The following is a 24,967-nucleotide window of genomic DNA, read 5'->3' as shown; positions in this document are numbered from 1 at the left end:
TAGTCTGTAGTGCAGGACACATTATCATATATTGGATTAACCAACACAAATTCAGGTCCTCTATCAATATCCAGTATATTCCAATCCAGAGGCATAACACTGAACCTGTGATACTAGACAATTCCACAGAAAGGAGCCGTTGTCTCTCAATATAACGTGTGATCTACACAGAATGTACAAAGCATTAGGAACCCTGCTCTTTCCATGACATAGACTGACCAGGTGAATCCAGGTGAAAGCAATGATCCTTATTGATGTCATTTTTAGGCCTTGAGACAATTGAGACATGGATTGTGTATGTGTGCCATTCAGAGGGTGAATGGGCAAGACAAAATATTTAAGCGCTGTTGGGCTTTCACACTCAACAGTTTCCTGTGTGTATCAAGAATGGTCCACCACCCAAAGGTCACCCAAAGGTCTTAATTTGATCACCCTGTTTCAGGAGAACTTTCCTGCAATGCAGGACATTTAAAACCTTTAGTGTATTTGAGGTTGAACAAGGCCTCTGAAGTTTGCAATTTCCACTTAGAAATGTCAGACTTGATTTTCCCTTAAGAAAAATGTATCAACCCCTACATAAATGTACATTAATTATAATTCATATAATAATTCACATTTCCTACTGCTGCAGGATTATTTTCCTGCTGTAGCAAATTGGCCCGAATTAAGATTCTACATCTGTACAATAACCATGTGTATCACCTTAACAGTTTTGTTTGCCTTAATGAGCTCCACGGGTGGCAGTCTTGTGGAATGGAAGGGGCTGAGAAGGGGGGTGGGGAGCCCCGGGGAGATGACCACCACCTCCTGGGTCAGGTCTGGAGGGGACAGGTGATACTGCTGGCTGGAGGGAGGGCCATCGTCAGAGAAGACAATACGAGAGTCGTTCAGATGGTCCAGGATGTCCACACGTTGCTACAGGAGAGAGGCAGTTGAACACTACATCTAAACACAGCCATGTCATTTTGTTAATGCTCTCTCTCTCTCTCTCTCTCTCTCTCTCTCTCTCTCTCTCTCTCGCGCTCTCTCTCTCTCTCTCTCTCTCTCTCTCTCTCGCGCTCTCTCTCTCTCTCGCGCTCTCTCTCTCTGAGGGAGGTCGGGTGGGCTTGTTAACAACATTGTTTTTATGTGGACATTAATTGACCCTAACAGTGGGGCTCCTGGTGAAAAGGCCTCTCATTTATTTAAAGCAGAGCAGCAGAAGGATGTGCTGTTCCACCCACTTCATCATCTCCCTTGCAGAGGCTGTAGAAAGGGCCCATTCAGGACCTAGATCAGGGGGCTGAAACAGGAGAGGCCCATTATAAGCCCATTAACCATCCATTCAGCTGGGCCTTGTGTTCTCCAACTAGGGGGAGTGGCCCAGGCCGAGGGGGTCGAAAAGGGGTCGCTGATGTTGACCGCAGTGAAAGTGCACCAGCATTAGTGATTCTCCCAAAGCCCTCCCCTGCTCTCTAAGTTTCTGTGTCAACTGGTCAGCCTCCCTCCTTGCTGCCCAACACTGCCCCTCTTATCCTACTCCTGCGTGTTTGAGTCCACAAGGGGCGTTTCAGCTCTCTCTGTGTGAACTCTGGGGGTCATGGGAAGCTCTTGTGCCTCTCACACAGGATGAAACTGTATCTAGCTATTCTGAGAGATACCATTATGGAGCTAGGACTGAGGCATTTTCATGGAAATTGTAGCCTATAAATACAGTAAATAGCTGTTATTTTCATTCTAACTTATGTGTTGTTGTTTTGCCTTGTTGTATAGCATCTTTAAAAGGCACCTCTCTGTATGCTGTTCATGCCAACTCTGCCAAGGCAGACTTCAAAGATTATTTTCTCTGACACAGCAAATTCTATTTGTTTTTAATATCTCTATCAAATCTTCAATACTTTGGGTCTGCCTGAATATGTTCTTTCATAGAATTCAGTTCTACTAAGAATCTAGCTCTCTTCATGTGGAGTTAGAGAAAGATGTCAGTTTTACTCTCAAATCCTAAATGAAATTTGTGAGCCAAAATGCCTGTACCTGAGACTGCATTTCATTTGTTATGATCCTGGCTGGGGTCTGACGCCAAAGTCCTCGTGTTATGATCCTGGCTGGTCTATGACACCAAAGTCTTCGTGTTATGAGCCTGGCTGGTCTATGACGCCAAAGTCCTCGTGTTACGAGCCTGGCTGGTCTATGACGCCAAAGTCCTCGTGTTATGAGCCTGGCTGGTCTATGACGCCAAAGTCTTCGTGTTATGAGCCTGGCTGGTCTATGACGCCAAAGTCCTCGTGTTATGAGCCTGGCTGGTCTATGACGCCAAAGTCTTCGTGCAGCCGCCAAAGTATTCACCTGTGATAAACAAAACACACATACTGGTTAGATGGTGAGCAAATAATTGATATCAAGTCACTCACATGCAGAGAACACCACGGTAGCATATTCTCTTACACAACACCCTAAAAGGAGACAAACAGATTTATGGTCAATTACCTCTTATTCCAGAGACAATTGCATTATGCCTTTTAGTTGGGTCACGTCCAAGTTTTGAAGGCAAATAACCCACACTGGTTGAATCAACGTTGTTGTGAACCAATCTGGAATACACATTGAGTTGTCTGTGCCCAGTGGGAAGGGACTGACCAAAGAGCTCAGGAGCTGCCTGCACTGATAAAAGTCACTTACAATGCAACAAACTGTGCTTCTTCAGTTATTGGATAATTTTTTATAAATGCCGAACATCACTCCCAGAGATCTGAACTTTGATGCAATTCCCGGCAGAAGAGCAGGCAGGCATTCAAGACTGAATTGTGTGTTCTCTAAAGACGAGTGAACGCATTCCAGATCAAAATAGCATTACTGTCTAGAAAACGTTGCACGTCTATATTACATGTTAATGTGTAACGTCCTTTGTTGGGTCTCTGTGGGATTGATTGATTCATCCTATGCCACAGACCATTCTTTTCAATGGAACATTTAACATTTAATCTCTGAGTCATTAGTCTGTCTGCCAAACAACCTTTTCGTCCATAAATCAAAACTAAGTCATGAGTTGAGTTGACTGGGGTTCTATTAACCCACTGTCAAGGCATTCTGAAAGGAGAACGTTTGTTATCCTCCTATCCCTGTTACCACAGCAGAGGCCATTCAAAACATGAGTCACAACTCTCCCTAAACTCTTCCATGACATACAGTGAAAGAGAGCTGTGGGAATGGCCACCGTGGCGAGAGTGAGCCATGTCAGGCTGAAGTCAGGTCCTAATCACCAGCACCTTGGAAAATCAGATTAGCTGTTTCTACATCAAAAGCCTTTGGGGACTCAAAGGGAGGTCATTTCCTCTCCTCTACAGTGGCTCCAAAAGCCCATAATAACAGGGTTGGCATGGAAACGCAAGACCTGAAAAGATCTACAACTGCTACCATGGGACTTGAGAATTGATACGTGATTATTAAGACTTTCCATTTGAGATCAACTTTCTCCGACTTGTGCCTTGGCCAGGCGAGGCTGAGAGCTGTCCAAGTGTATTTGGGTTGATGGGTTTTCCATGTGGCCCGCAACTTTACGGACTGTAATCATTATGGTCAGTGCTTAGAGACAGATATATGCAGTCTGTCTGTGTACAGTACAACAACAACAAGACAAAATGTAGCAGAGAGATCCAATCAGTGTTTCTGGTTCCGGACAATGATGTCACTCTTTCTGACTCATCACCTCCGAATAAATCAGGTTACGTAAGAGGGAAAATATGGGAAATGGGGGATCATTGTCTACAATAATACCATTACAACTCAGATACAACACAGATGTTAAGACTGCACTAAAAGTAATCATGTTTATGTGAGGGATACTTTAACAGTATATCACACTTGCCAACAGTGTTAATCAGTTAGGCTTTCTGGTTGTTTTCACTGTGGTATTTCAACATAAATATTCACACTTCCAATGGCCTTTAGGGCAGGCAGCATTATAGATGTTTGACATCATGTTGGTTTCTTTGGATTCTGTGGCCATTACAACCCTCAGGTCTGGCTGTATGTGGTGCTCTTTGGGCTGACATTCACTCTGAGATCCCATCTCACTGATGGATAACTAGACGTGTAATTCATTGGCATTTTGGACAAATAATATTTCCACATAGGAGGACTGTTCAATCCAATACTCCAAAAGGGCAAACAATTGAGCTCCTTTTTGTTCCTAACACTGCTGCCATTCATGTCTCAACGTCAATCACTGCAGCAATAGGGCTGTCTCTTATTTCTACTTTTCATGTATAAATATTATAAATTGTGTTATTACTGGAGAGACATATCGAATCATGATACATGAAGAGGGGGATCAACATGCATTGACTGTTTTGTTACAGACCTTGTAAGAAAACAGCTGCAGACAAACAGCCTCTCAGTTCACAACAGAACACCATTACGATATCTGCTCTGAGTGTGGGATTCAGTGAAACAGCCACTGTGGCACACCCACCCACACTGCATACTGCATAGACATGCATAACGTATGCACTGCAAAAATGAATGTGTTTATTAGAATAGTATCCTTTAACATTTTCTGATTCACCAAATTACTTCATATGCACTTCCAATTATGGCAGTAACAATATCACTTCCTTACTGCAGGTTTGAAAGAATTCCAGCCTAGGTACTTTTAGTATCTTTGGCATCACAACAAAAACAACTTTAAGATCCAATGCAGTGTTTTTTAAAATCTCAATATCAAATCATAAGTGCCGTATTGTGATTGTTTTCAAATTAAAATGGTCAAAAAGAAACACAAATAGCTTCTTAGCTAAGAGCAATTTCTCAAGCAATAACTTTATTAACTTGTGATGTCACCAGGCAGACCAAAACTCCATCCCAAAACAGGCTGACATTTCAGGCAGTCTTTTCAAACTAAAAGGGCATCATCATAATTTTCAAAATTTTACAGTATTACCCCAGCCTCATAGTGTTGAAATATATATAAAACACAGGAATATCACGTTTTTGACTGCGCTGGGCCTTTAATATATAAAATCATAGGTAGAAGTATCTCCATCAGTATGCATTAGAAGCACAGAAAAAATGCTTCTCCTTTTGTCTGTGCATTTGGCCTCCACCATTCTCCTTACCTAAATGAGTCTGGATGGAGGATGGAGGTCTAACTCTATCAGCCAGAGCTACGCATATTACCACTCATAGAGCACCAAACATGATCCAGCCTAATAAGGCAAAATCAGCTGTGATATCTGGCAACAAATCCTGCTCCAGAACCTTGCTTCTCCCTGGGATATGTTTACTTTGAACACCCCACACATTCTTATCTGATTAGTAACGTTCAAATACCATGACTATCTCATTCACATGGAGCAGATTCCTCCAACAGTATTAAACAAAGTCAGATACAATTCTACTAATCTAAATGCAATATACTGTATATATGAATAAAAAACACCTGCAAAGCTCATAATGTCTGGTATTCCATATAGGGTTGAAAATCCAAGATCAGGGCTGGTTTACTACTAGTGAGGAATGTCAGAGTCTGTCAACTTGACATTGATGTCCAAGATGTTTCTTGTACTCTGGATACCATGATTAAGTCACACAGGTATAATTTGGAATGCTCTCGTAATTTCGAACATTTCTCACACATGCAATATCTTATGTCAGATTGCTAGAGCTGCAGTGTGCCTTGTGTAATGCCCTCACCATGTCTTCCAGCATCTGCCTTGTGGCCTTATGGGGCAACAACCAGGCTGTTTTGGGACAAGGAAAGAGGATAGATAATTGAAGAAATATGACAATAGGAGACAGGGAGGATGTCTGTGTGGTAATCTCTCTCACATGGCCTCACACATCTCTGCTCAACAGAACTCATTTCGTCCCTTTGAACTTTGCCAGATGCTTTGCAATAGACTCACATTTCAAGAGAATGGGGTTGTCAATCAATGTGACTTTACCATTAATACATAAGCAGTTGCCTCCCATTTAATGAGATAAATGAATGTTAGATACAGATACAGAGATCAGTAGAGACCAGTAGACTAATTAGATTGAGACAACAGGCTACTGTACATTGCAGAGAGAGGAAGTAGGAGGTGGTGTTAGTAACAGTAACAGTGCACTATGATGCAGTGAGACAGAAAAGTGTTAGTCAGCATGGGGTCACTGAACTTCACCACTCCCTGCTGCTGATTCCCAGGAAATCTATGGGACGTTTCCCTCACGGCCCAGAATAGCAACCGTGTAACTGAGTAGAATGGAGACGCACAGTTACATAGATCAAGGAACCGACTCGATAACTAACAGCAAAGCTGCTGTATGACTATATCAGTGACGTAGGGTCAGGGTAGGCAGGGTCAGGGTAGGCAGGGTCAGGGTAGGCAGGGTCAGGGTAGGCAGGGGCAGGGTAGGCAGGGTCAGGGTAGGCAGGGTCAGGGTAGGCAGGGTCAGGGTAGGCAGGGTCAGGGTAGGCAGGGTCAGGGTAGGCAGGGTCAGGGTAGGCAGGGTCAGGGTAGGCAGGGTCAGGGTAGGCAGGGTCAGGGTAGGCAGGGTCAGGGTAGGCAGGGTCAGGGTAGGCAGGGTCAGGGTAGGCAGGGTCAGGGTAGGCAGGGTCAGGGTAGGCAGGGTCAGGGTAGGCAGGGTCAGGGTAGGCAGGGGCAGGGTAGGCAGGGTAGGGGTAGGCAGGGTCAGGGTAGGCAGGGTCAGGGTAGGCAGGGTCAGGGTAGGCAGGGTCAGGGTAGGCAGGGGCAGGGTAGGCAGGGTAGGGGTAGGCAGGGTCAGGGTAGGCAGGGTCAGGGTAGGCAGGGTCAGGGTAGGCAGGGTAGGGGTAGGCAGGGTCAGGGTAGGCAGGGTCAGGGTAGGCAGGGTAGGGGTAGGCAGGGTCAGGGTAGGCAGGGTCAGGGTAGGCAGGGTAGGGGTAGGCAGGGTCAGGGTAGGCAGGGTCAGGGTAGGCAGGGTAGGGGTAGGCAGGGGCAGGGTAGGCAGGGTAGGGGTAGGCAGGGTCAGGGTAGGCAGGGTCAGGGTAGGCAGGGTAGGGGTAGGCAGGGTCAGGGTAGGCAGGGTCAGCAATGCTGTGATAATCAAATAAAAAGCTGTTATGAAAAGCCAAATAGAAAATATAATTGTATCTTTTTTTCATCATTCTTTTTTGTTATCTAATGTTTTTTCCCAATGATTCTGGTTGTTTTTAGGCTCAAAATCTAAAAATATGCTAAGAATGCTACAAAACCATAGGAAAGGTGTCAAGGTATGCATGCTTTCCATTCAAATCCATTCAAATTGTTGACGGGCGTGGTCGTTCCTGACTAATTTGGCGCTTGCATCCCTTGAACTGAACAAATGTAGCGAGCAAGTAAAAACAGTCTGACGAATGGACACTATACTGCACCTTCTAGGCAGAGTTCTGTGTTCTTTTGCCCATATTAATCTTTTATTTTTATTGGCCAGTCTGAGATATGGCTTTTTCTTTGCAACTCTGCCTAGAAGGCCAGCATCTGATCAGTTGCCTGTTCACTAGTGCCCACAAAGCTAAGGACCCTGGGACTAAACACCTCCCTCTGCAACTGGATCCTGGACTTCCTGATGGGCTGCCCCCAGGTGGTAAGGGTAGCCAACGACACATCTGCCACCTTAATCCTCAACAGGGGGGCCCCTCAGGGGTGTGTGCTTAGTCCTTTCCTGTACTCCCTGTTCACCCACGACTGTACTCCCTGTTTACACTGCTGTTACTCGCTGTTTACTATCTATGCATAGTCACTTGCTCCTACCACCATGTACAAATGACCTCGACTAACCTTTACCCCCGCACATTGGTTCGGTACCTGTACCCCCTGAATGTAGCCTCATTACTGTTATTTTTTTGTGTTACGTTTTTTTTTAAATTTAATTTAATACTTTAGTTTATTTAGTAAATCTTTTCTAAACTCTATTTTCTTAGAACTGCATTGTTGGTTAAGGGCTTTTAAGTAAGCATTTCACGGTAAGGTCTACACTTGTTGTATTCAGCGCACATGACAAATAAAATTTGCTTTGATTTGACAACATCCTTTGATGCATTTGATTAATCAAGCTCAAATTTTGTTTTGATGAGACACTTTTTTGATGTTTTGAATTGCATTTTTCAGTCATTTTGATTGTTGGACATTTCGTTAGAATCTTATTATATATGTGTGTGTAATAATATTTCACATAATAATAATATTATTATTTGTGTGTGTGTGTGTGTGTGTGTGTGTGTGTGTGTGTGTGTGTGTGTGTGTGTGTGTGTGTGTGTGTGTGTGTGTGTGTGTGTGTTTGCAGTGCATTGGAAGTATGTAAATCTATTGTGAAAGGCTATGGTGTTTGTGTTGTAAATTATACTGATTGAATGTGTCCATATATTGTTTTTTTAGTGACACCTATTAGTTGTTTGGTTGTAACTGTGGATGCTACATCGGTCTATGGCTGAGCTGAGTTAAGCAGTGTTTCATTTCGTCGGCTAATTTAAAATATGATGCCATCGTAGGCTATCGCTTGTGTACAGTATCTTTGCTACATTGGTATTTACATTTGGTGAAAATTGTTTGTCAATCTCAGTCAATAGCCTATGTCACTCTGGTTGTTGGAGCGATCTGTCGTATGGTTCATCAAGGTTTATTTGTGAGTAAATCTGTCTTTGATAATAGCTAGTGCAGCGTTTCCCAAGCTCAGTTCTCGGGACCCCAAAGGGTACAGATTTTTGCCCTAACACTACACGGCTGATTCAAATGATCAAAGCTTGATGATTAGTTGATTATTTGAATCAGCTGTGTAGTGCTAGGGCAAAAACCAAACTATATTAGCTTTCATCGTAGCCAATAACGTACAGGGACATTTTTCATATATTTGCTTTAATCTTCAATCCCATAAATACCTTTTATTACAAGAAGGTGTTTCACAACAGGATTTCTCTAAGCACCAGTATTTTTTATGGTCAAATGTTGCAATAGGATGATCTCATGAAAAATGAGTTGGCACTCTGTTTCTCTGTCACCCAGATTTCTCCTCTGCTCCTCTCCTCCTCTTCTCTGCTGTAGGAGGCCACTGGGCAAAAACTGGTTGAATCAACTTTGTTTCCACATAATTTCAACAACAACTTTCAATATGATGACATTGAATCAATGTGAAAAACTGATTGGATTTGGAAAAAGTCATCAGTGTAAAGGTGGTGCAAGTTCCCGAGTGGTGCAGTGTTATAAGGCACTGCAGACCCGGGTTCGATTCCAGGCTGTATCGCAACTGGCTGTGATCGGGAGTCCCATAGGGCAGTGTACAAAAGGCCCAGCATTGTCCGAGTTAGGTGAGGGTTTGTCTGCGGGGGCTTTACATGTCATTGTAAATAAGAATTTATTCTTAACTGACTTGCCTAGTGAAATAAAAATACAATGTTGTTTTCTTTCACCCAAATATTGACCTACATCCATGGTGAAATGTATTGTTGAGTTCACATTGAATTCATGTCAGTTGACAACTCAACCAAATGTAACATTGACGTTGAAATGACATCTGTGCTCAGTGGGGGTTTTCCTGTGACTCGGCCCAGCTCTGACCTCTTCCACATCACCTCCACCAACTCCTCATCCATTGCATTGTTCTCCCAGGGAGTATGGTTGTCAGGACAGCGACAAAATACACCTCATGAGTTGTTGTTTTGGTTGTCGCGGTGGCGACCCCTGAACTGCTACCAACTGTATCACCACAACAGGCAGCCTGCCAGAGCCCCAGCAGGGTAGAGGGAGAGTTTACAGTCAGTTGGAATAACAAAATAAAAACTTGTCTTCATGCCAAACATCATGGAAACATTTTTCAGCTTGAAAGAGAATGGACGAAACTCAACAATTGAATTGAAGCATTGATTCACACAATTTAGACATTTTTCATGTTATTTGACATAAACCAAAAAGTGCAGTTCATGGTAGTATCATATAGGGCTGGGAATTGCCAGGGACCTCACAATACAATATTATCACGATACTTAGGTGCTGATACGATATGTAGTGCAATTCTCACAATTCCATATGTATTGCGATTCGATACTGCAATTTGATGTTCTGAAGAGAGAGCATGATGGTAAAGAGAGAGTATGAGAGAAAAGAGAGAGTATGAGAGAGACGAGAGAGCATGAGAAAATTTGTTTTGATCAGTCATGGAAATAAATGCGCTGAAAACATGTTGGCTCACTATTTAAAAGAAGATAGAGAACAAGCTATAAGAAAATACAGGAGTTTGTTGTAGGTACATCTGACTAGCCCGATTTAACACTATCTAGCAAAACATTTTTATAATATCGCAATATATCATTTTTTCCCCCATCACTAGTATCATAGCTTGAGTATAGTGAAATTGGTGTGCAAAGTCACTTTATGGATAACTCGATTTGACACCTAAAAAAGTCCCTGCAACTAATCAAACTGGCAACATCCTCTCTATCCATTGGCCTCTGTGTGAGGGGCTGTGTTTGGCAGAAGGAGCAGGTTAATCATTGACTCCATAATGTTGTTCCCAGCCATGAGAACGGATCTAAGTCCTGCTCAGAGTTAGACTAATAAGGACAGACCAAAACACCGACATGTCTGCTTAAAGTGGTCATTTTGTTTGTTTGTGTGTTCCTGTAGTGTAGTGCAATACAGGTCCTGAAAACATCTTGGTTTTCTTTAATATCAGACAGCATAAACATCACTTCATCTGCATGTATCCTTTAATGGATATATATATTTTTTTTTTTACATTTGGGCAAAAACTGATTGAATCAACTATGCTTCCACGTCCTTTCAACCCCAAAACTCTATGTGATGACATTGAATCAAAGTGGAAAAACTGATTGGATTTTCAACAAATCATCATCGTAAGGGCATTTTGTCATTTTTTTCACCCAACTTTTAACCTAAATCCAATAACATGAAATGTTTTGTTAATTTCACAATGAATTCCAGTTAGTTGAAAACTCAATCAAATGTAAATAAAAACTGTCGTCTGTGCCCAGTGGGCCATGTCTGGTCTCGCACAACTACTCTCCGGATGAGTAGGAGGCAGGTAATGCCTTATCAAATAATCTCACACAATGTAGTAAATTCCAGGGGATAAGTTTCGTATGAAAGCAATAAACCTGTAAAGACCGTCAATATCTTTTTGCTTGAACAGGATGTAAGATCATCGCAAATCCTTTTCAAAGACCTGACGGGTGACTCATCATCAGGTTGTTATTATAAAGATGTTCTCTAAAGTATCCTACAAGGTTAATCACACACTCCTGCCTTGTCTCCAGACTGCAACTTGGCCCATGTGAACACACAGCCGTAGACCATACAAGGACCTGGACCCAGCCTGTTTATGACATGCGTTTATTGAGCGATACACACATTTATCAGAAGGAAACTATTCTGCCTCCTTGTATGGTGATCCCTCCCCTCAGCCTGCTGCTTGGGGGAGACATGGCTTCAGTGTTACTTGTCAATGGAGATACTACATGTTCCCTGCTAGATTAGATGCTCTTCATCAGACATACCATAGCCTCACTTTGAGGGGGCCGCTAATAATATGACGGCTGAACCAGAGAGTGTTTGGAGTTTTCAGAGAGGTTACTGTACTCACATCAGGGCTCATGCAGTGCTATGAAAGGTAGTTCAGCCTTTACACTCCTTTATTTTTGTAATTATGATTGATATGATTTTTTTTTTTCAGTGAGTATAGGCTGTGGTGATGGAGCACGAGAGATCTCAGAAGAGCTCAAAGAGGATCAGTGCAGGGTGTAGAAATCCTCCTGACATCCATAATAACCCCCAAGGTAAAGGGAGAACATGTCTGGAGCCAGTGGGCCCTGTGTTAGGGGCAGTGTCCCAGGGAAGTGTCCCTGACAGGGATGTTTATTTCCACATGTCACATCATGGGAATCACACCTCTATACAGAGTTAATAAGAAAGCTCCCATGATTACAGTACAGTATTTCCAAACCCGTGGGCAGAGCAGTGAGTAAGGACCATAATAACACAGCCCCCTCCTCTCATGCCCACCCTCTGTGTTCCTGTAATGTGACAGGGGGTGCCTCAGAGCTGCCCTCTCCTCTCCTCCACTCAATCATCCACATGCCACAACTCAGACTGCTACTCTAGGACAGTTCCTAAATCACAGCATTGACGTCATCACTGAGGGTAGCAGAATAAATCAGCCTCTTTTGTCAGAATGAGACAGCCTTAACGTAAGTATATTTATATTGTACTGGGTCTCGCTGTATGGCCATCCTCTCAGTTTACTGAGAGTCTCTAAAAGAAACCACGGACAAATTCCTGGGAAAGTCTACCTCACCAAATCCTGTGAAGCAAGTAAGCAAGGAGCAGACAGGCCGACGGGCAGGCTAATCAACTCTTCAATAAAAACAGAGCAAAGCTCAACCTAGCACAACCACGTGATTACATAGTTACATAGTTAGTGCAAAATGTCTGTCTGGCTATATCTGACAAGTGTATCTAATGCTATGTCATCCTACAGTACTGCCTCATCATAGGAAAAATGTAGGCTACTCACCTCTGATGCAGAATCCCAGGGAACAACACACCTCTCAAAGTCCTGTCTGCTCCGTGGTGCATGTAAACCCAATATGTTGTGGGCAGTCACTCTCTACTCGCGCTCTCTCTTTCCCGCCCACCCGCCCTCCCTCCCTCCCTCCCTCTCTCTCTCTCTCTGGACTTGCTCCGCCTGTGAAGGACTTCCCGGTTGACAGGCATAGCCATGGCAACCCCTGGGCCGTGTTCAAAAGGCACCCTCCTCTTTGCTTGTCATTGTGGGGCTCCTTCAATGAAGAGGGCCCATTGTTGTGATGAGGTGATATTTCACAGCGCAGGGTTAACCAAAGGGGAATGCAAATAGTTCATCACCTCCACCTCTCCAACACCCCACCCTATCACACACCTCTCTCTCTGTCGATTTCTCTCCCATGAATCCCTCTCTTTTGTGCTGCTGTTTGTTTGTGTCTGTTCTGTGCTTCTACACCTGCATTGCTTGCTGTTTGGGGTTTTAGGCTGGGTTTCTGTACAGCACTTTGAGATATCAGCTGATGTACGAAGGGCTATATAAATACATTTGATTTGATGTTGATTTGATTCTGCGGGCATATACAGGCCAGGTCTCTGTCCAGTCAAAGGGATGGGAGTAGAGAGGAGGGGAGGGGAGAGAAAGAGCTCTCTCAGTCCAGGGGGGTTCTCTGATGATCCTCTGGCATCATTAGTCTTTTGGGGGGTCCACCCCATGTATCCTACTGACACTGGAGCCACCACTAGACCCTAGACAGACAGACAAAGCTGGTCTCTCTCACATCCCCTGCCCTTCCACACATCACTGATATCCAACTACAGCACGTTAGTACGATGACTAAAGAGAAACTATATGTGAGGGTAGGTGAATCAATTTTAATATGCTTCAGCCACTGATAGCAATCCAGAGATTATGTTTTCAAATATCTAATTTGCCTTTCATAATATTTAGCCCTTGGGGCACACAGGCCATACATCAAGTGCATGAGATATTACAGTACATGGCACTATACTGTGTTAAAGTGAAGAGAGCAGCACACTCTCATATTCCTTAGTTGTTCTCTCTACCATACATGGAAAATTAGAACTGGGTTCTACAGTTTGTATGCAGTGTTTTCCAATGGAAAGAAACTGGATTAAACCCTGAAGTTTTGTATGCTGACATAAATGTTTCTGTCACATGTTTCTCAGGTACTGAGTTAACCTTTACACATCCCACGTTGCAGGTGGTAGTCCACTCACCTTTATTGCACTTTCCAGACAGACCAGCTATAAACTACAAATGATTTGATAAGCTGTGTGCGGATGCGTGTATGTGCGCGTGCGTGTGTGGAAGCCAGTTCGCAGTTCTCTTTGGCCAGTTCCAGGTTGGAATTGAAAGAGTCAACTCTTTTTTAATAAGTCAGTGGTCTGGCTCGGGACAGTGAAACTCGGGCAAATACCAGGCAGTATCCACTTACTGAGTCTTCACACCTTCTTTAGAGCTTGTTTTTGCTAAAGGAAAGCAGAGTTTTTTAGCTCTAGGAGAAGAAATGGTTCTGGATAGTTTGGCCTGTAGTGGAGTAGGCTATAGGTCCCAGTTAGGGAAGTCAGGCAGGCACAGTCCCCCGCTGTGACCCAATCCTGCACCCTGTCACTCTGTGGCTCAATGAGGTGCAAGAGGGGATCGCTGCTTTGGCCGAGGACCCAGCACCTCTCTCACAAACACTCCCCCTAACTCTTCTCTCCTTCTCTCTGCCCTGTACACATACATATCTTTCTCTCTCACTGCCATCTTGCCTGTACCTCCCTCCAATGAGAAATACTATATTTGGAGAGGTGGGAACTGTAGCTTGTTTCACTATCCCACTGAGTTCATAGCATGGTTTTTGTAACAGTGATGGGATCCTAATAACTTAACCCTAGCAACTCTCAAGCTCTGTACCAGACTGGTAAATCCCACCTAGCAAAACACATTCAATCCTGTCCTGACTCAGTGGTATGTCACTATGTTCCAGTATGTTTCTATCAAACGCTGTCCAACCTCAGTGGTATTTTCCTGGATGTTCCAGGATGTTTCTATGAAACAATCGTGTGGGTCATTAAAATCCCAAATGCCAAGCCAAGTGAGTAAATACATCATGATATAAATCTCTGTCACATACCAGTGAACTACCTCACTTGATGATGGCTATAGGCTGCATACTTTTACTACTGCTTAGGAAAAACATTTCCTAGTAAAGCACTAGACTACAGTATCTGAATTTATAGCAAAATAGAATCATGCATTTGGAATTAAACAATCAAAACTGCCCATAAAAGGAACTATTTGGTTTCCATCAAGCCTTTAAGATTTAATACATAGTAGTACAATCCTATTACAAAGTATTGCTGAACACTGAAAGACGTTTCATATAAAAACTTCAGCTGGTTTATCCTTAGGTGACCTTTGCCTAAATGATCACCACTGTCTCCCATACTGCCTAAATGATCACCACTGTCTCCCATACAGCCTAAATGATCACCAATGTCTCCCATACTGCCTAAATGATCACCACTGTCTCCCATACAGCCTAAATGATCACCACTGTCTCCCATACTGCCTAAATGATCACCACTGTCTCCCATACAGCCTAAATGATCACCAATGTCTCCCATACTGCCTAAATGATCACCACTGTCTCCCATACAGCCTAAATGATCACCACTGTCTCCCATACTGCCTAAATGATCACCACTGTCTCCCATACAGCCTAAATGATCACCACTGTCTCCCATACAGCCTAAATTATCACCAATGTCTCCCATACTGCCTAAATGATCACCACTGTCTCCCATACAGCCTAAATGATCACCACTGTCTCCCATACTGCCTAAATGATCACCACTGTCTCCCATACAGCCTAAATGATCACCAATGTCTCCCATACTGCCTAAATGATCACCACTGTCTCCCATACAGCCTAAATGATCACCGCTGTCTCCCATACTGCCTAAATGATCACCACTGTCTCCCATACAGCCTAAATGATCACCACTGTCTCCCATACAGCCTAAATTATCACCAATGTCTCCCATACATCCTAAACGATCACCAATGTCTCCCATACAGCCTAAATGATCACCAATGTCTCCCATACAGCCTAAATGATCACCACTGTCTCCCATACTGCCTAAATGATCACCACTGTCTCCCATACAGCCTAAATGATCACCACTGTCTCCCATACAGCCTAAATTATCACCAATGTCTCCCATACATCCTAAACGATTACCAATGTCTCCCATACAGCCTAAATGATCACCAATGTCTCCCATACAGCCTAAATGATCATCACTGTCTCCCATACAGCCGGACACACACTGAGTGAACAAGACAATAGGAACACCTTCCTGATATTGAGTTGCACCCCCTTTTCCCCTCAGAACAGCCTCAATTCGTTGGGCATGGACTCTACAAGGTGTTGAAAGTGTTCCACAGGGATGCTGGCACATTGTAACTCCAATGCTTTCTACAGTTGTGTCAAGTTGGCTGGATGTTGTTTGGGTGGTGGACCATTCTTGATACACATGGGAAACTTGAAGGTGAAAACCCAGCAGCGCTGCAGTTCTCGACACAGTCATACTCTGTTCAAAGGCACTTAAATATGTTGTCTTGCCCATTCACCCTCTGAATGGCACACACACACAATCCATGTCTTAATCGTCTCAAGGCTTAAAAAGCCTTCTTTGACTCATCTTATCCACTTCATCTACACTGATTGAAGTGGATTTAACAGGTGACATCAATAAGAGATCATAGCTTAAATCTGGATTCACCAAGTCAGTCTATGTCATGGAAAGATAATATTTTGTACACTCAGTGTACAATGTGACAGTGTTCTTACAATGCCTTTCAGAAGGACACAACAGCACCATGGGGGTTGTTGGTTTGTTTTGCTTGTACACAAACCTTTGGTGACAGCGGTCGGTCCATCTCCCAACCCTATGAGCCATAATGCTGACTGATGGTGAAGCCAACCATTCCCATGCATACCTCTGCTTAGACTCTCCTTAGAGGAATGCTCTTCTGAGAGTTAACCTATGATAAGAAACCTCTATTTTGTTCTCTCTGTCAGCACTGAGATGCACAGCACTTATTCACCCTGAGTATAAGAGTAGAGGAATGAACACAAGAAGATATGCTTGTGGTGGTTTGCCCAAAGAAGAATCTGAATAATCATTATCCATTTGTAGCTCTCAAGGTTATCTACTACTAGGATAAAACAACCCAGCTAGGGCATCCTGAGTGGCGCAGCAGTCTAAGGCACTGCATCACAGTGCGTGAGGCGTCCTTACAGACCCAGGTTTGATCCCAGGATGTGTCACAACCAGCCGTCCCATAGGACGGCGCACAATTGGCCCAGCGTTGTCCGGGTTAAGGGAGGGTTTGGCTGGGGGGGGGGCTTTACTTGGCTCATCGTGCTCTAGCGACTACTTGTGGTGGGCCGGGCGCCTGCCGGCTGACTTCGGTTGTCAGGTGAACAGTGTTTCCTCTGACACATTGGTGCCGCTGGCTTCCGGGTTAAGCGGGCCAGTGTTAAGAAACGCGGTTTGGCAGTTCATGTTTCTGAGGACGCATGACTCGACCTTCGCCTCTCCCAAGCCAGTTGGAGAGTTGCCGTGAAGAGACAAAATCAAAATTGTGGAGAAAAAAGGGGGTACATTTTTTTTTTTAAACAAGCTAAACGGAGAACAAGCACCAAAACCATAGAAGTGGAAATTATAGTTAAATTACTAGTAAGCCCTTCACATATGGGATGGTAACAAAATGATCATGATAAAACACTGGCATGTTGAATGAATGAATGAACAAATTAACGTATACAGTATGTGTACATGAACATGCACAGCATAACCAGAAGTGCAACACTGAAGTGGTTTCATTCAGCATAGCTCTTAGCCCAAAACAACAGCCATGGAAACAGCAGAAACCTGTTTTTCCTTGGAGTTCTGATTCCTATCTGCTCAACCATAGACAGTGAAAGATAGCTCCTCCCTAACACAATGTTAGAACTCTACCAGAACTACTATGCTGTTACTGTTTAACAATATTCAGACGAAAAGTAATTGACACACATGGAGAACTAAAGATAAACAGAGTTCCAGTTCCCACAGTTCAAGTGTATAATCCTGTCATTATGCTCCTGATCTCTTCAGTCCTCTAAGTGATAGAGCAGAAGAGAGAGAGAGAGAGAGCAGGAGTCTCACAATATGAACTGTTTTTTAGTCTTGGTGTGGAGCACCAGAGACAGACAGAGAGAGAGAAAGTTGTACTTACAGAGCAGTGCAGGCTGAGTAGAGAGGTGTTCTTGAAAAAGAAGGAGGGAGGGAGAGAACCACTGCTGCTCTTTCTCACTCTCTCCAGCCAACAGGGTGTCTTTTATCTTCTGCGAGCTTGAGTTTGAATGTTTTTTTTGTGTCAGTGAGTGACTGTATGTGTGTATGTATGTGTGTGTGGGTGTGTGTTTGAGCATGCACCCCCCCACTCCACTATACAGCGACTTTGTAATAGTTTCCATCTGCAGCTGGAAATAATAGAAATCCCCATGCAGGCACAGCCTCAGTGGCACCGACCTTTTGTGTTCCATGAGCAGGAACCGAGGAGGCCATTTCCATAGCCATCTAAATAAACAGACTTTTGTTTGAGATAGATTCAGTAATTGTATGGTGCTCCATGTGAGCAGCCTGGTCTCATAAACTAGACTTGACATAGTAAATGTAAATCTGACTTGCATGAGTATGATATGTTACGTTTGGTGTGGTTACAAAAGACAGCACGTTACTTGGTTGGGGTGGATGGGTGAGAGTATAGTGCGAGCGTCTAGCAACCCAAATGTTGAGAGTTTGAATCTCGCCATGGACTACTTTAGCATTTTTGCTAATCAGCAACTTTTCAACTACTTACTACTTTTGAGTTACTTTGCAACTACTTAACATGTTAGCTAACTCTTCCCCTAACCCTAATCCTAACCCTTACCTTAACGTTTTTTAGCTAACCCTTTCCCTAACTCCTAACTTAACCCCAACCTAAGCCCTAGCCTAGCTAACGTTAGCCACCTAGCTAGAATTCGTAAAATATCATACATTTGGCAAACAATACGAATTGTAATTTTTATCATAGTGGGGCAAAAAAGCATTTAGTCAGCCACCAATTGTGCAAGTTCTCCCACTTAAAAAGATGAGAGAGACCTGTAATTTTCATCATAGGTACACTTCAACTATGACAGACAAAATTAGAAGAAAGAATCCAGAAAATCACATTGTAGGATTTTTTATGATTTTATTTGCAAATTATGGTGGAAAATAAGTATTTGGTCACCTACAAACAAGCAAGATTTCTGGCTCTCACAGACCTGTAACTTCTTCTTTAAGAGGCTCCTCTGTCCTCCACTCGTTACCTGTATTAATGGCACCTGTTTGAACTTGTTATCAGTATAAAAGACACCTGTCCACAACCTCAAACCGTCACACTCCAAACTCCACTATGGCCAAGACCAAAGAGCTGTCAAAGGACACCAGAAACAAAATTGTAGACCTGCACCAGGCTGGGAAGACTGAATCTGCAATAGGTAAGCAGCTTGGTTTGAAGAAATCAACTGTGGGAGCAATTATTAGTAAATGGAAGACATACAAGACCACTGATAATCTCCCTCGATCTGGGGCTCCACGCAAGATCTCACCCCGTGGGGTCAAAATGATCACAAGAACGGTGATGATACCATCGATCACCACATTCTTTTGGAGAGATTGGAAACCCAAATTGGTCTACACGGACATGTTCTGGCCTGGTTTAGATCTTATCTGTCGGAAAGATATCAGTTTGTCTCTGTGAATGGTTTGTCCTCTGACAAATCAACTGTAAATTTCGGTGTTCCTCAAGGTTCCGTTTTAAGACCACTATTGTTTTCACTATATATTTTACCTCTTGGGGATGTTATTCGAAAACATAATGTAAACTTTCACTGCTATGCGGATGACACACAGCTGTACATTTCAATGAAACATGGTGAAGCCCCAAAATTGCCCTCGCTAGAAGCATGTGTTTCAGACATAAGGAAGTGGATGGCTGCAAACTTTCTACTATTAAACTCGGACAAAACAGAGATGCTTGTTCTAGGTCCCAAGAAACAAAGAGATCTTCTGTTGAATCTGACAATTAATCTTAATGGTTGTACAGTCGTCTCAAATAAAACTGTGAAGGACCTCGGCGTTACTCTGGACCCTGATCTCTCTTTTGAAGAACATATCAAGACCATTTCGAGGACAGCTTTTTTCCATCTACGTAACATTGCAAAAATCAGAAACTTTCTGTCCAAAAATGATGCAGAAAAATTAATCCATGCTTTTGTCACTTCTAGGTTAGACTACTGCAATGCTCTATTTTCCGGCTACCCGGATAAAGCACTAAATAAACTTCAGTTAGTGCTAAATACGGCTGCTAGAATCCTGACTAGAACCAAAAAATTTGATCATATTACTCCAGTGCTAGCCTCTCTACACTGGCTTCCTGTCAAAGCAAGGGCTGATTTCAAGGTTTTACTGCTAACCTACAAAGCCTTACATGGGCTTGCTCCTACCTATCTCTCTGATTTGGTCCTGCCGTACATACCTACACGTACGCTACGGTCACAAGACGCAGGCCTCCTAATTGTCCCTAGAATTTCTAAGCAAACAGCTGGAGGCAGGGCTTTCTCCTATAGAGCTCCATTTTTATGGAACGGTCTGCCTACCCATGTCAGAGACGCAAACTCGGTCTCAACCTTTAAGTCTTTACTGAAGACTCATCTCTTCAGTGGGTCATATGATTGAGTGTAGTCTGGCCCAGGAGTGGGAAGGTGAACGGAAAGGCTCTGGAGCAACGAACCGCCCTTGCTGTCTCTGCCTGGCCTGTTCCCCTCTTTCCACTGGGATTCTCTGCCTCTAACCCTATTACAGGGGCTGAGTCACTGGCTTGCTGGGGCTCTCTCATGCCGTCCCTGGAGGGGGTGCGTCACCTGAGTGGGTTGATTCACTGTTGTGGTCATCCTGTCTGGGTTGGCGCCCCCCCCCTTGGGTTGTGCCGTGGCGGAGATCTTTGTGGGCTATACTCAGCCTTGTCTCAGGATGGTAAGTTGGTGGTTGAAGATATTCCTCTAGTGGTGTGGGGGCTGTGCTTTGGCAAAGTGGGTGGGGTTATATCCTTCCTGTTTGGCCCTGTCCGGGGGTGTCCTCGGATGGGGCCACAGTGTCTCCTGACCCCTCCTGTCTCAGCCTCCAGTATTTATGCTGCAGTAGTTTATGTGTCGGGGGGCTGGGGTCAGTTTGTTATATCTGGAGTACTTCTCCTGTCCTATTCGGTGTCCTGTGTGAATCTAAGTGTGCGTTCTCTAATTCTCTCCTTCTCTCTTTCTTTCTCTCTCTCGGAGGACCTGAGCCCTAGGACCATGCCCCAGGACTACCTGACATGATGACTCCTTGCTGTCCCCAGTCCACCTGGCCATGCTGCTGTTCCAGTTTCAACTGACCTGAGCCCTAGGACCATGCCCTAGGACTACCTGACATGATGACTCCTTGCTGTCCCCAGTCCACCTGGCCATGCTGCTGCTCCAGTTTCAACTTCCACCTGACTGTGCTGCTGCTCCAGTTTCAACTGTTCTGCCTTATTATTATTCGACCATGCTGGTCATTTATGAACATTTGAACATCTTGGCCATGTTCTGTTATAATCTCCACCCGGCACAGCCAGAAGAGGACTGGCCACCCCACATAGCCTGGTTCTTCTCTAGGTTTCTTCCTAGGTATTGGCCTTTCTAGGGAGTTTTTCCTAGCCACCGTGCTTCTACACCTGCATTGCTTGCTGTTTGGAAACATCATGCTTTGGGGCTGTTTTTCTGCAAAGGGACCAGGACGACTGATCCGTGTAAAGGAAAGAATGAATGGGGCCATGTATCGTGAGATTTTGAGTGAAAACCTCCTTCCATCAGCAAGGGCATTGAAGATGAAACGTGGCTGGGTCTTTCAGCATGACAATGATCCCAAACACACCGCCCGGGCAACGAAGGAGTGGCTTCGTAAGAAGCATTTCAAGGTCCTGGAGTGGCCTAGCCAGTCTCCAGATCTCAACCCCATAGGAAATCTTTGGAGGGAGTTGAAAGTCCATGTTGCCCAGCAACAGCCCCAAAACATCACTGCTCTAGAGGAGATCTGCATGGAGGAATGGGCCAAAATACCAGCAACAGTGTGTGAAAACCTTGTGAAGACTTACAGACAACGTTTGACCTCTGTCATGGCCAACAAAGGGTATATAACAAAGTATTGAGATAAACTTTTGTTATTGACCAAATACTTATTTTCCACCATAATTTGCAAATAAATTAATAAAAAATCCTACAATGTGATTTTCTGGATTTTTTTCTTCTCATTTTCTCTGTCATAGTTGAAGTGTACCTATGATGAAAATTACAGGCCTCTCTCATCTTTTTAAGTGGGAGAACTTGCACAATTGGTGGCAGACTAAATACTTTTTTGCCCCACTGTTTCATACGAAATGGGTGATGGACATCCACAAATGAATACATACCATACGAAACGTAACATATAATACTAAATGGACTGTCTCGGATTTACGTACAGAATAAAAAGAAATGCTCTGAGAAAGGTTGGTGTGAGAGAATGAGATTCAGATTTGCTAAACTAAACCTTGAGTCATAATGTAAGTTGACACAAAGCAATGCAATGCTAGGGTTGCTATCTCTGCACGAATACACAAATTCAAAATACAGACCTGGGCTCACACTAACACACTTAGTCACACATTTACATGATATACACATGCCCAAAGCTGGAGGAGAAGAATCAGTGTTTCCATGGTCTGCTCCAAAATCAGCCATCCCTATGCTGCAAAGGCAGGCCTATCTTGCCCACCCAGTTTGGGAAGTAGTGTGTTGCAGAGGAAAGTACTGTAGTATGTAGCAGGACAGCAGTGTAAAGTGGACACATTGGTAACTGCTTTCTACTTTAGAATACCAAACATGCTGAAGAACAAGAAACTCATTGAATGTGGTAGTGGTTGGAGAAATGACCTTTAAACTGTTGTAATGACAGCTGTTATGACAGCAGTATAAACAACCTGTTTCTCAACATAAACAACCTGTGCAGAAGTAGAGATAATCTGGTCCAGAAAGTGTACTTACAGTACAGGTACAACGTTATTCCTCCTGTTTCGGTTCACAGAGTTCCTTAGTTTTGTTGTTATTCCTGACAACCTGTGATAGAGAGGCTGGCTGGCCCCTCTGACTTACCCAGCGTCTGACTCAGTCCTCAGATATTCTTCAGGCCCATGGTGGACTAGTGGATTCCTCCTCTCTCTGGCTCTCTCTATCTTTCTCTGTCCTGACTGCAACCCAGCTCCGCTCTGCCATCCAAGATAAATATTTAACAGCCTGGCTGTGCTGTGAGATTAACAACCCTTTCTGTTCCCCTCCGTCCACATTATCTCCTCATGAGAGAAAACCAACTGTTCCAGGCTTCCAGCATCATGTCACCTTACCATCAGCTGAGTCACACCAACCATAAATTAAGAAGAAAGGTGTATAAGAAATTGATATTTAGTGGGTTATGGCATTGGTTTCAATGTGGCTCAAGTCTCAAAACTGGTCGTGTTAAACTTGTGGCCTGTGATCTGCCTCTTGAATTTAGAAGGTGTAGCCTAACTCTTCATTAAGAGGGTAACACTGCCACTTAGTGGTCAGATTAAGTATTTACCCAACATCATGTTGCCTAAAGTAGGAGTTACGGGTTAGGGTTTAGGGTTATGGTTATTGTTAAGGTTGAGCCAGGGTGTTGACATGAAGCTAAGATTAGGGTTGGGGATAGCGATTTTTGGGCCCATTTCAAAATGCCTTTGAGGGGCCCCCCATACCCTACAAAAGAGAAACATGTCCATGGACATTATCTGCTTTGATTATTATTATCCCACAATTGAAAATAACTCTTTCAAAACCAATTTTAGAAGAGAAATTATGCTGCCACCATAATACATGAAAACACAGAGGGTTCCAATATGTGTTGTGTTGTATTAGATTTGACCCAAACCGGTAGTTTTTCATTTTGGCCAAAAAGTACGAATATTTGTCTTGCAGTGTTAGTTGAAGGCCTTGTTGCAGAAATAATGAATGATTTGGAGTGGATTTTTTTTAAACACAGGTTTTCTCCTTTTAACTTTGGCATACAGGCCAGTAATGTGGATTGAATACAATGAATACAAACAAAATACAATGACTAAATTGACAGAACTTGTAAATGGGATTAAAAATATATATATATTTCTGACAAGTGTAGCATACGTTGTGCACTCTGCAAACAATGTTTCCATTCTGACAATGATAATGGGAAGACTGGAATAATAATGTTAAATGCATTAAAATGAATGACCGTAACCAATGTAACAAACATTGTAGAGTCGAAATGATAGGAATTAACTGTACATTTACTACTGGTGATATATGTAATGGGGAATTGATATAAAATAAGTAACAATCGAAAGCAAACAATTCACACAGAGCCCCAGCTGTTTTGAGCCCCACCTGTTCAGCTAAAATATATATCTAAAAAAGTTGAATAACAAAATTTGCAAACAAAGGACCACCGTGCCACCTTCCTGTTCAATTGAGCACAGTACAACAAGGTGAGTCCAAAATGTCTTGTATGCTGCTGCATTAATGACTTAATATGCCAGGGAGATATGTATACTGTAGTTAAGAAAGTACTACTGATTGTATGTTGTGTAGTAAGCTGTTAGTAGCCAATGTGCATCACCCTAATAATTTGGTCCCTTTTCCACTGTTCTGACTTGGTGGTGCGCATGTAGCCTATAGCCTGTTTTAGAGAAATGTAATCATAGAATATTGTAAGAGGTTTCATTGTCTGCTTTATGTGCCCCCTTTATTTATCCTACGGTTCTGACTTGGTGTTGTCACGGATCCCTCCGGAACACCTGTCCCCTATTTCCACTGATTAGCATTTGTATATATGTGTCCTTTGGTTTCCATTTGGAGGGTCGATTATTGTTCCTATGTCCGTTGGTGCGTGTGAGTACCTATGCTGTGTGTTTTGGCTTTCGTGCCATTGTGGATTGCGCAGATGATTACAGGTCTCATCCTGTGTGTTAATCATTGTGCGCATTTGTTCGAGGTACTCCTCGCTCTTTTGTTTGGGTTTCAACCCTGTGTTTTTGTATAGTGTTTGTTTGGTCTTCGTCCCCGTGCCTTTACACGGCACGCCATAATTTGGGTACGATAAAAAAAAAAGATTACGCATTCCTGCGTCTGTCTCCCGATCCTTCATGCTAACTGACAGGTGTACAGGGAGTATACTGTAAGAACGGCCCATGTTTTCAATTCTGTTGCTGTACATTTCGAAAGTGCAGAACAAATAGTTAAATTGACTACGTCCGTCCTAGC

General features: G+C 43.4%; 1 protein-coding gene across 7 annotated transcripts in view; it reads right to left on the bottom strand.

Annotated features, from left to right (window-relative positions):
- Nucleotides 1-22,901, bottom strand: part of LOC109894906 (vinexin) — a 41,775-nt gene extending 18,874 nt beyond the window's left edge. For 4 of the 7 annotated variants that reach the window (XR_004210773.1, XM_031830076.1, XM_031830080.1 and 1 more), the window contains exons 1-3: nt 12,502-12,600; nt 2,014-2,325; nt 703-915 (exon numbers count right to left, since the gene is read on the bottom strand). Coding sequence is in view for 6 of the 7 variants with exons in the window: in XM_031830076.1 (XP_031685936.1) it covers nt 703-915; nt 2,014-2,025 (225 nt within the window). In the remaining variant the exon portion in view is untranslated. Of the gene's footprint in view, nt 1-702; nt 916-2,013; nt 2,326-12,501; nt 12,601-17,805; nt 17,830-22,699 lie in introns of those variants that run through there. The other 3 variants (XM_031830082.1, XM_031830077.1, XM_031830078.1) reach the window with 3 other exon arrangements.
- Between the last annotated feature and the right edge of the window lie 2,066 nt (nt 22,902-24,967).

Source organism: Oncorhynchus kisutch, linkage group LG8 (assembly GCF_002021735.2).
Source record: "Oncorhynchus kisutch isolate 150728-3 linkage group LG8, Okis_V2, whole genome shotgun sequence".
Taxonomy (NCBI): domain Eukaryota; kingdom Metazoa; phylum Chordata; class Actinopteri; order Salmoniformes; family Salmonidae; genus Oncorhynchus; species Oncorhynchus kisutch.
Note: the sequence above shows the minus strand (reverse complement) of the source record. Positions and strands in the feature narration are given on the sequence as shown.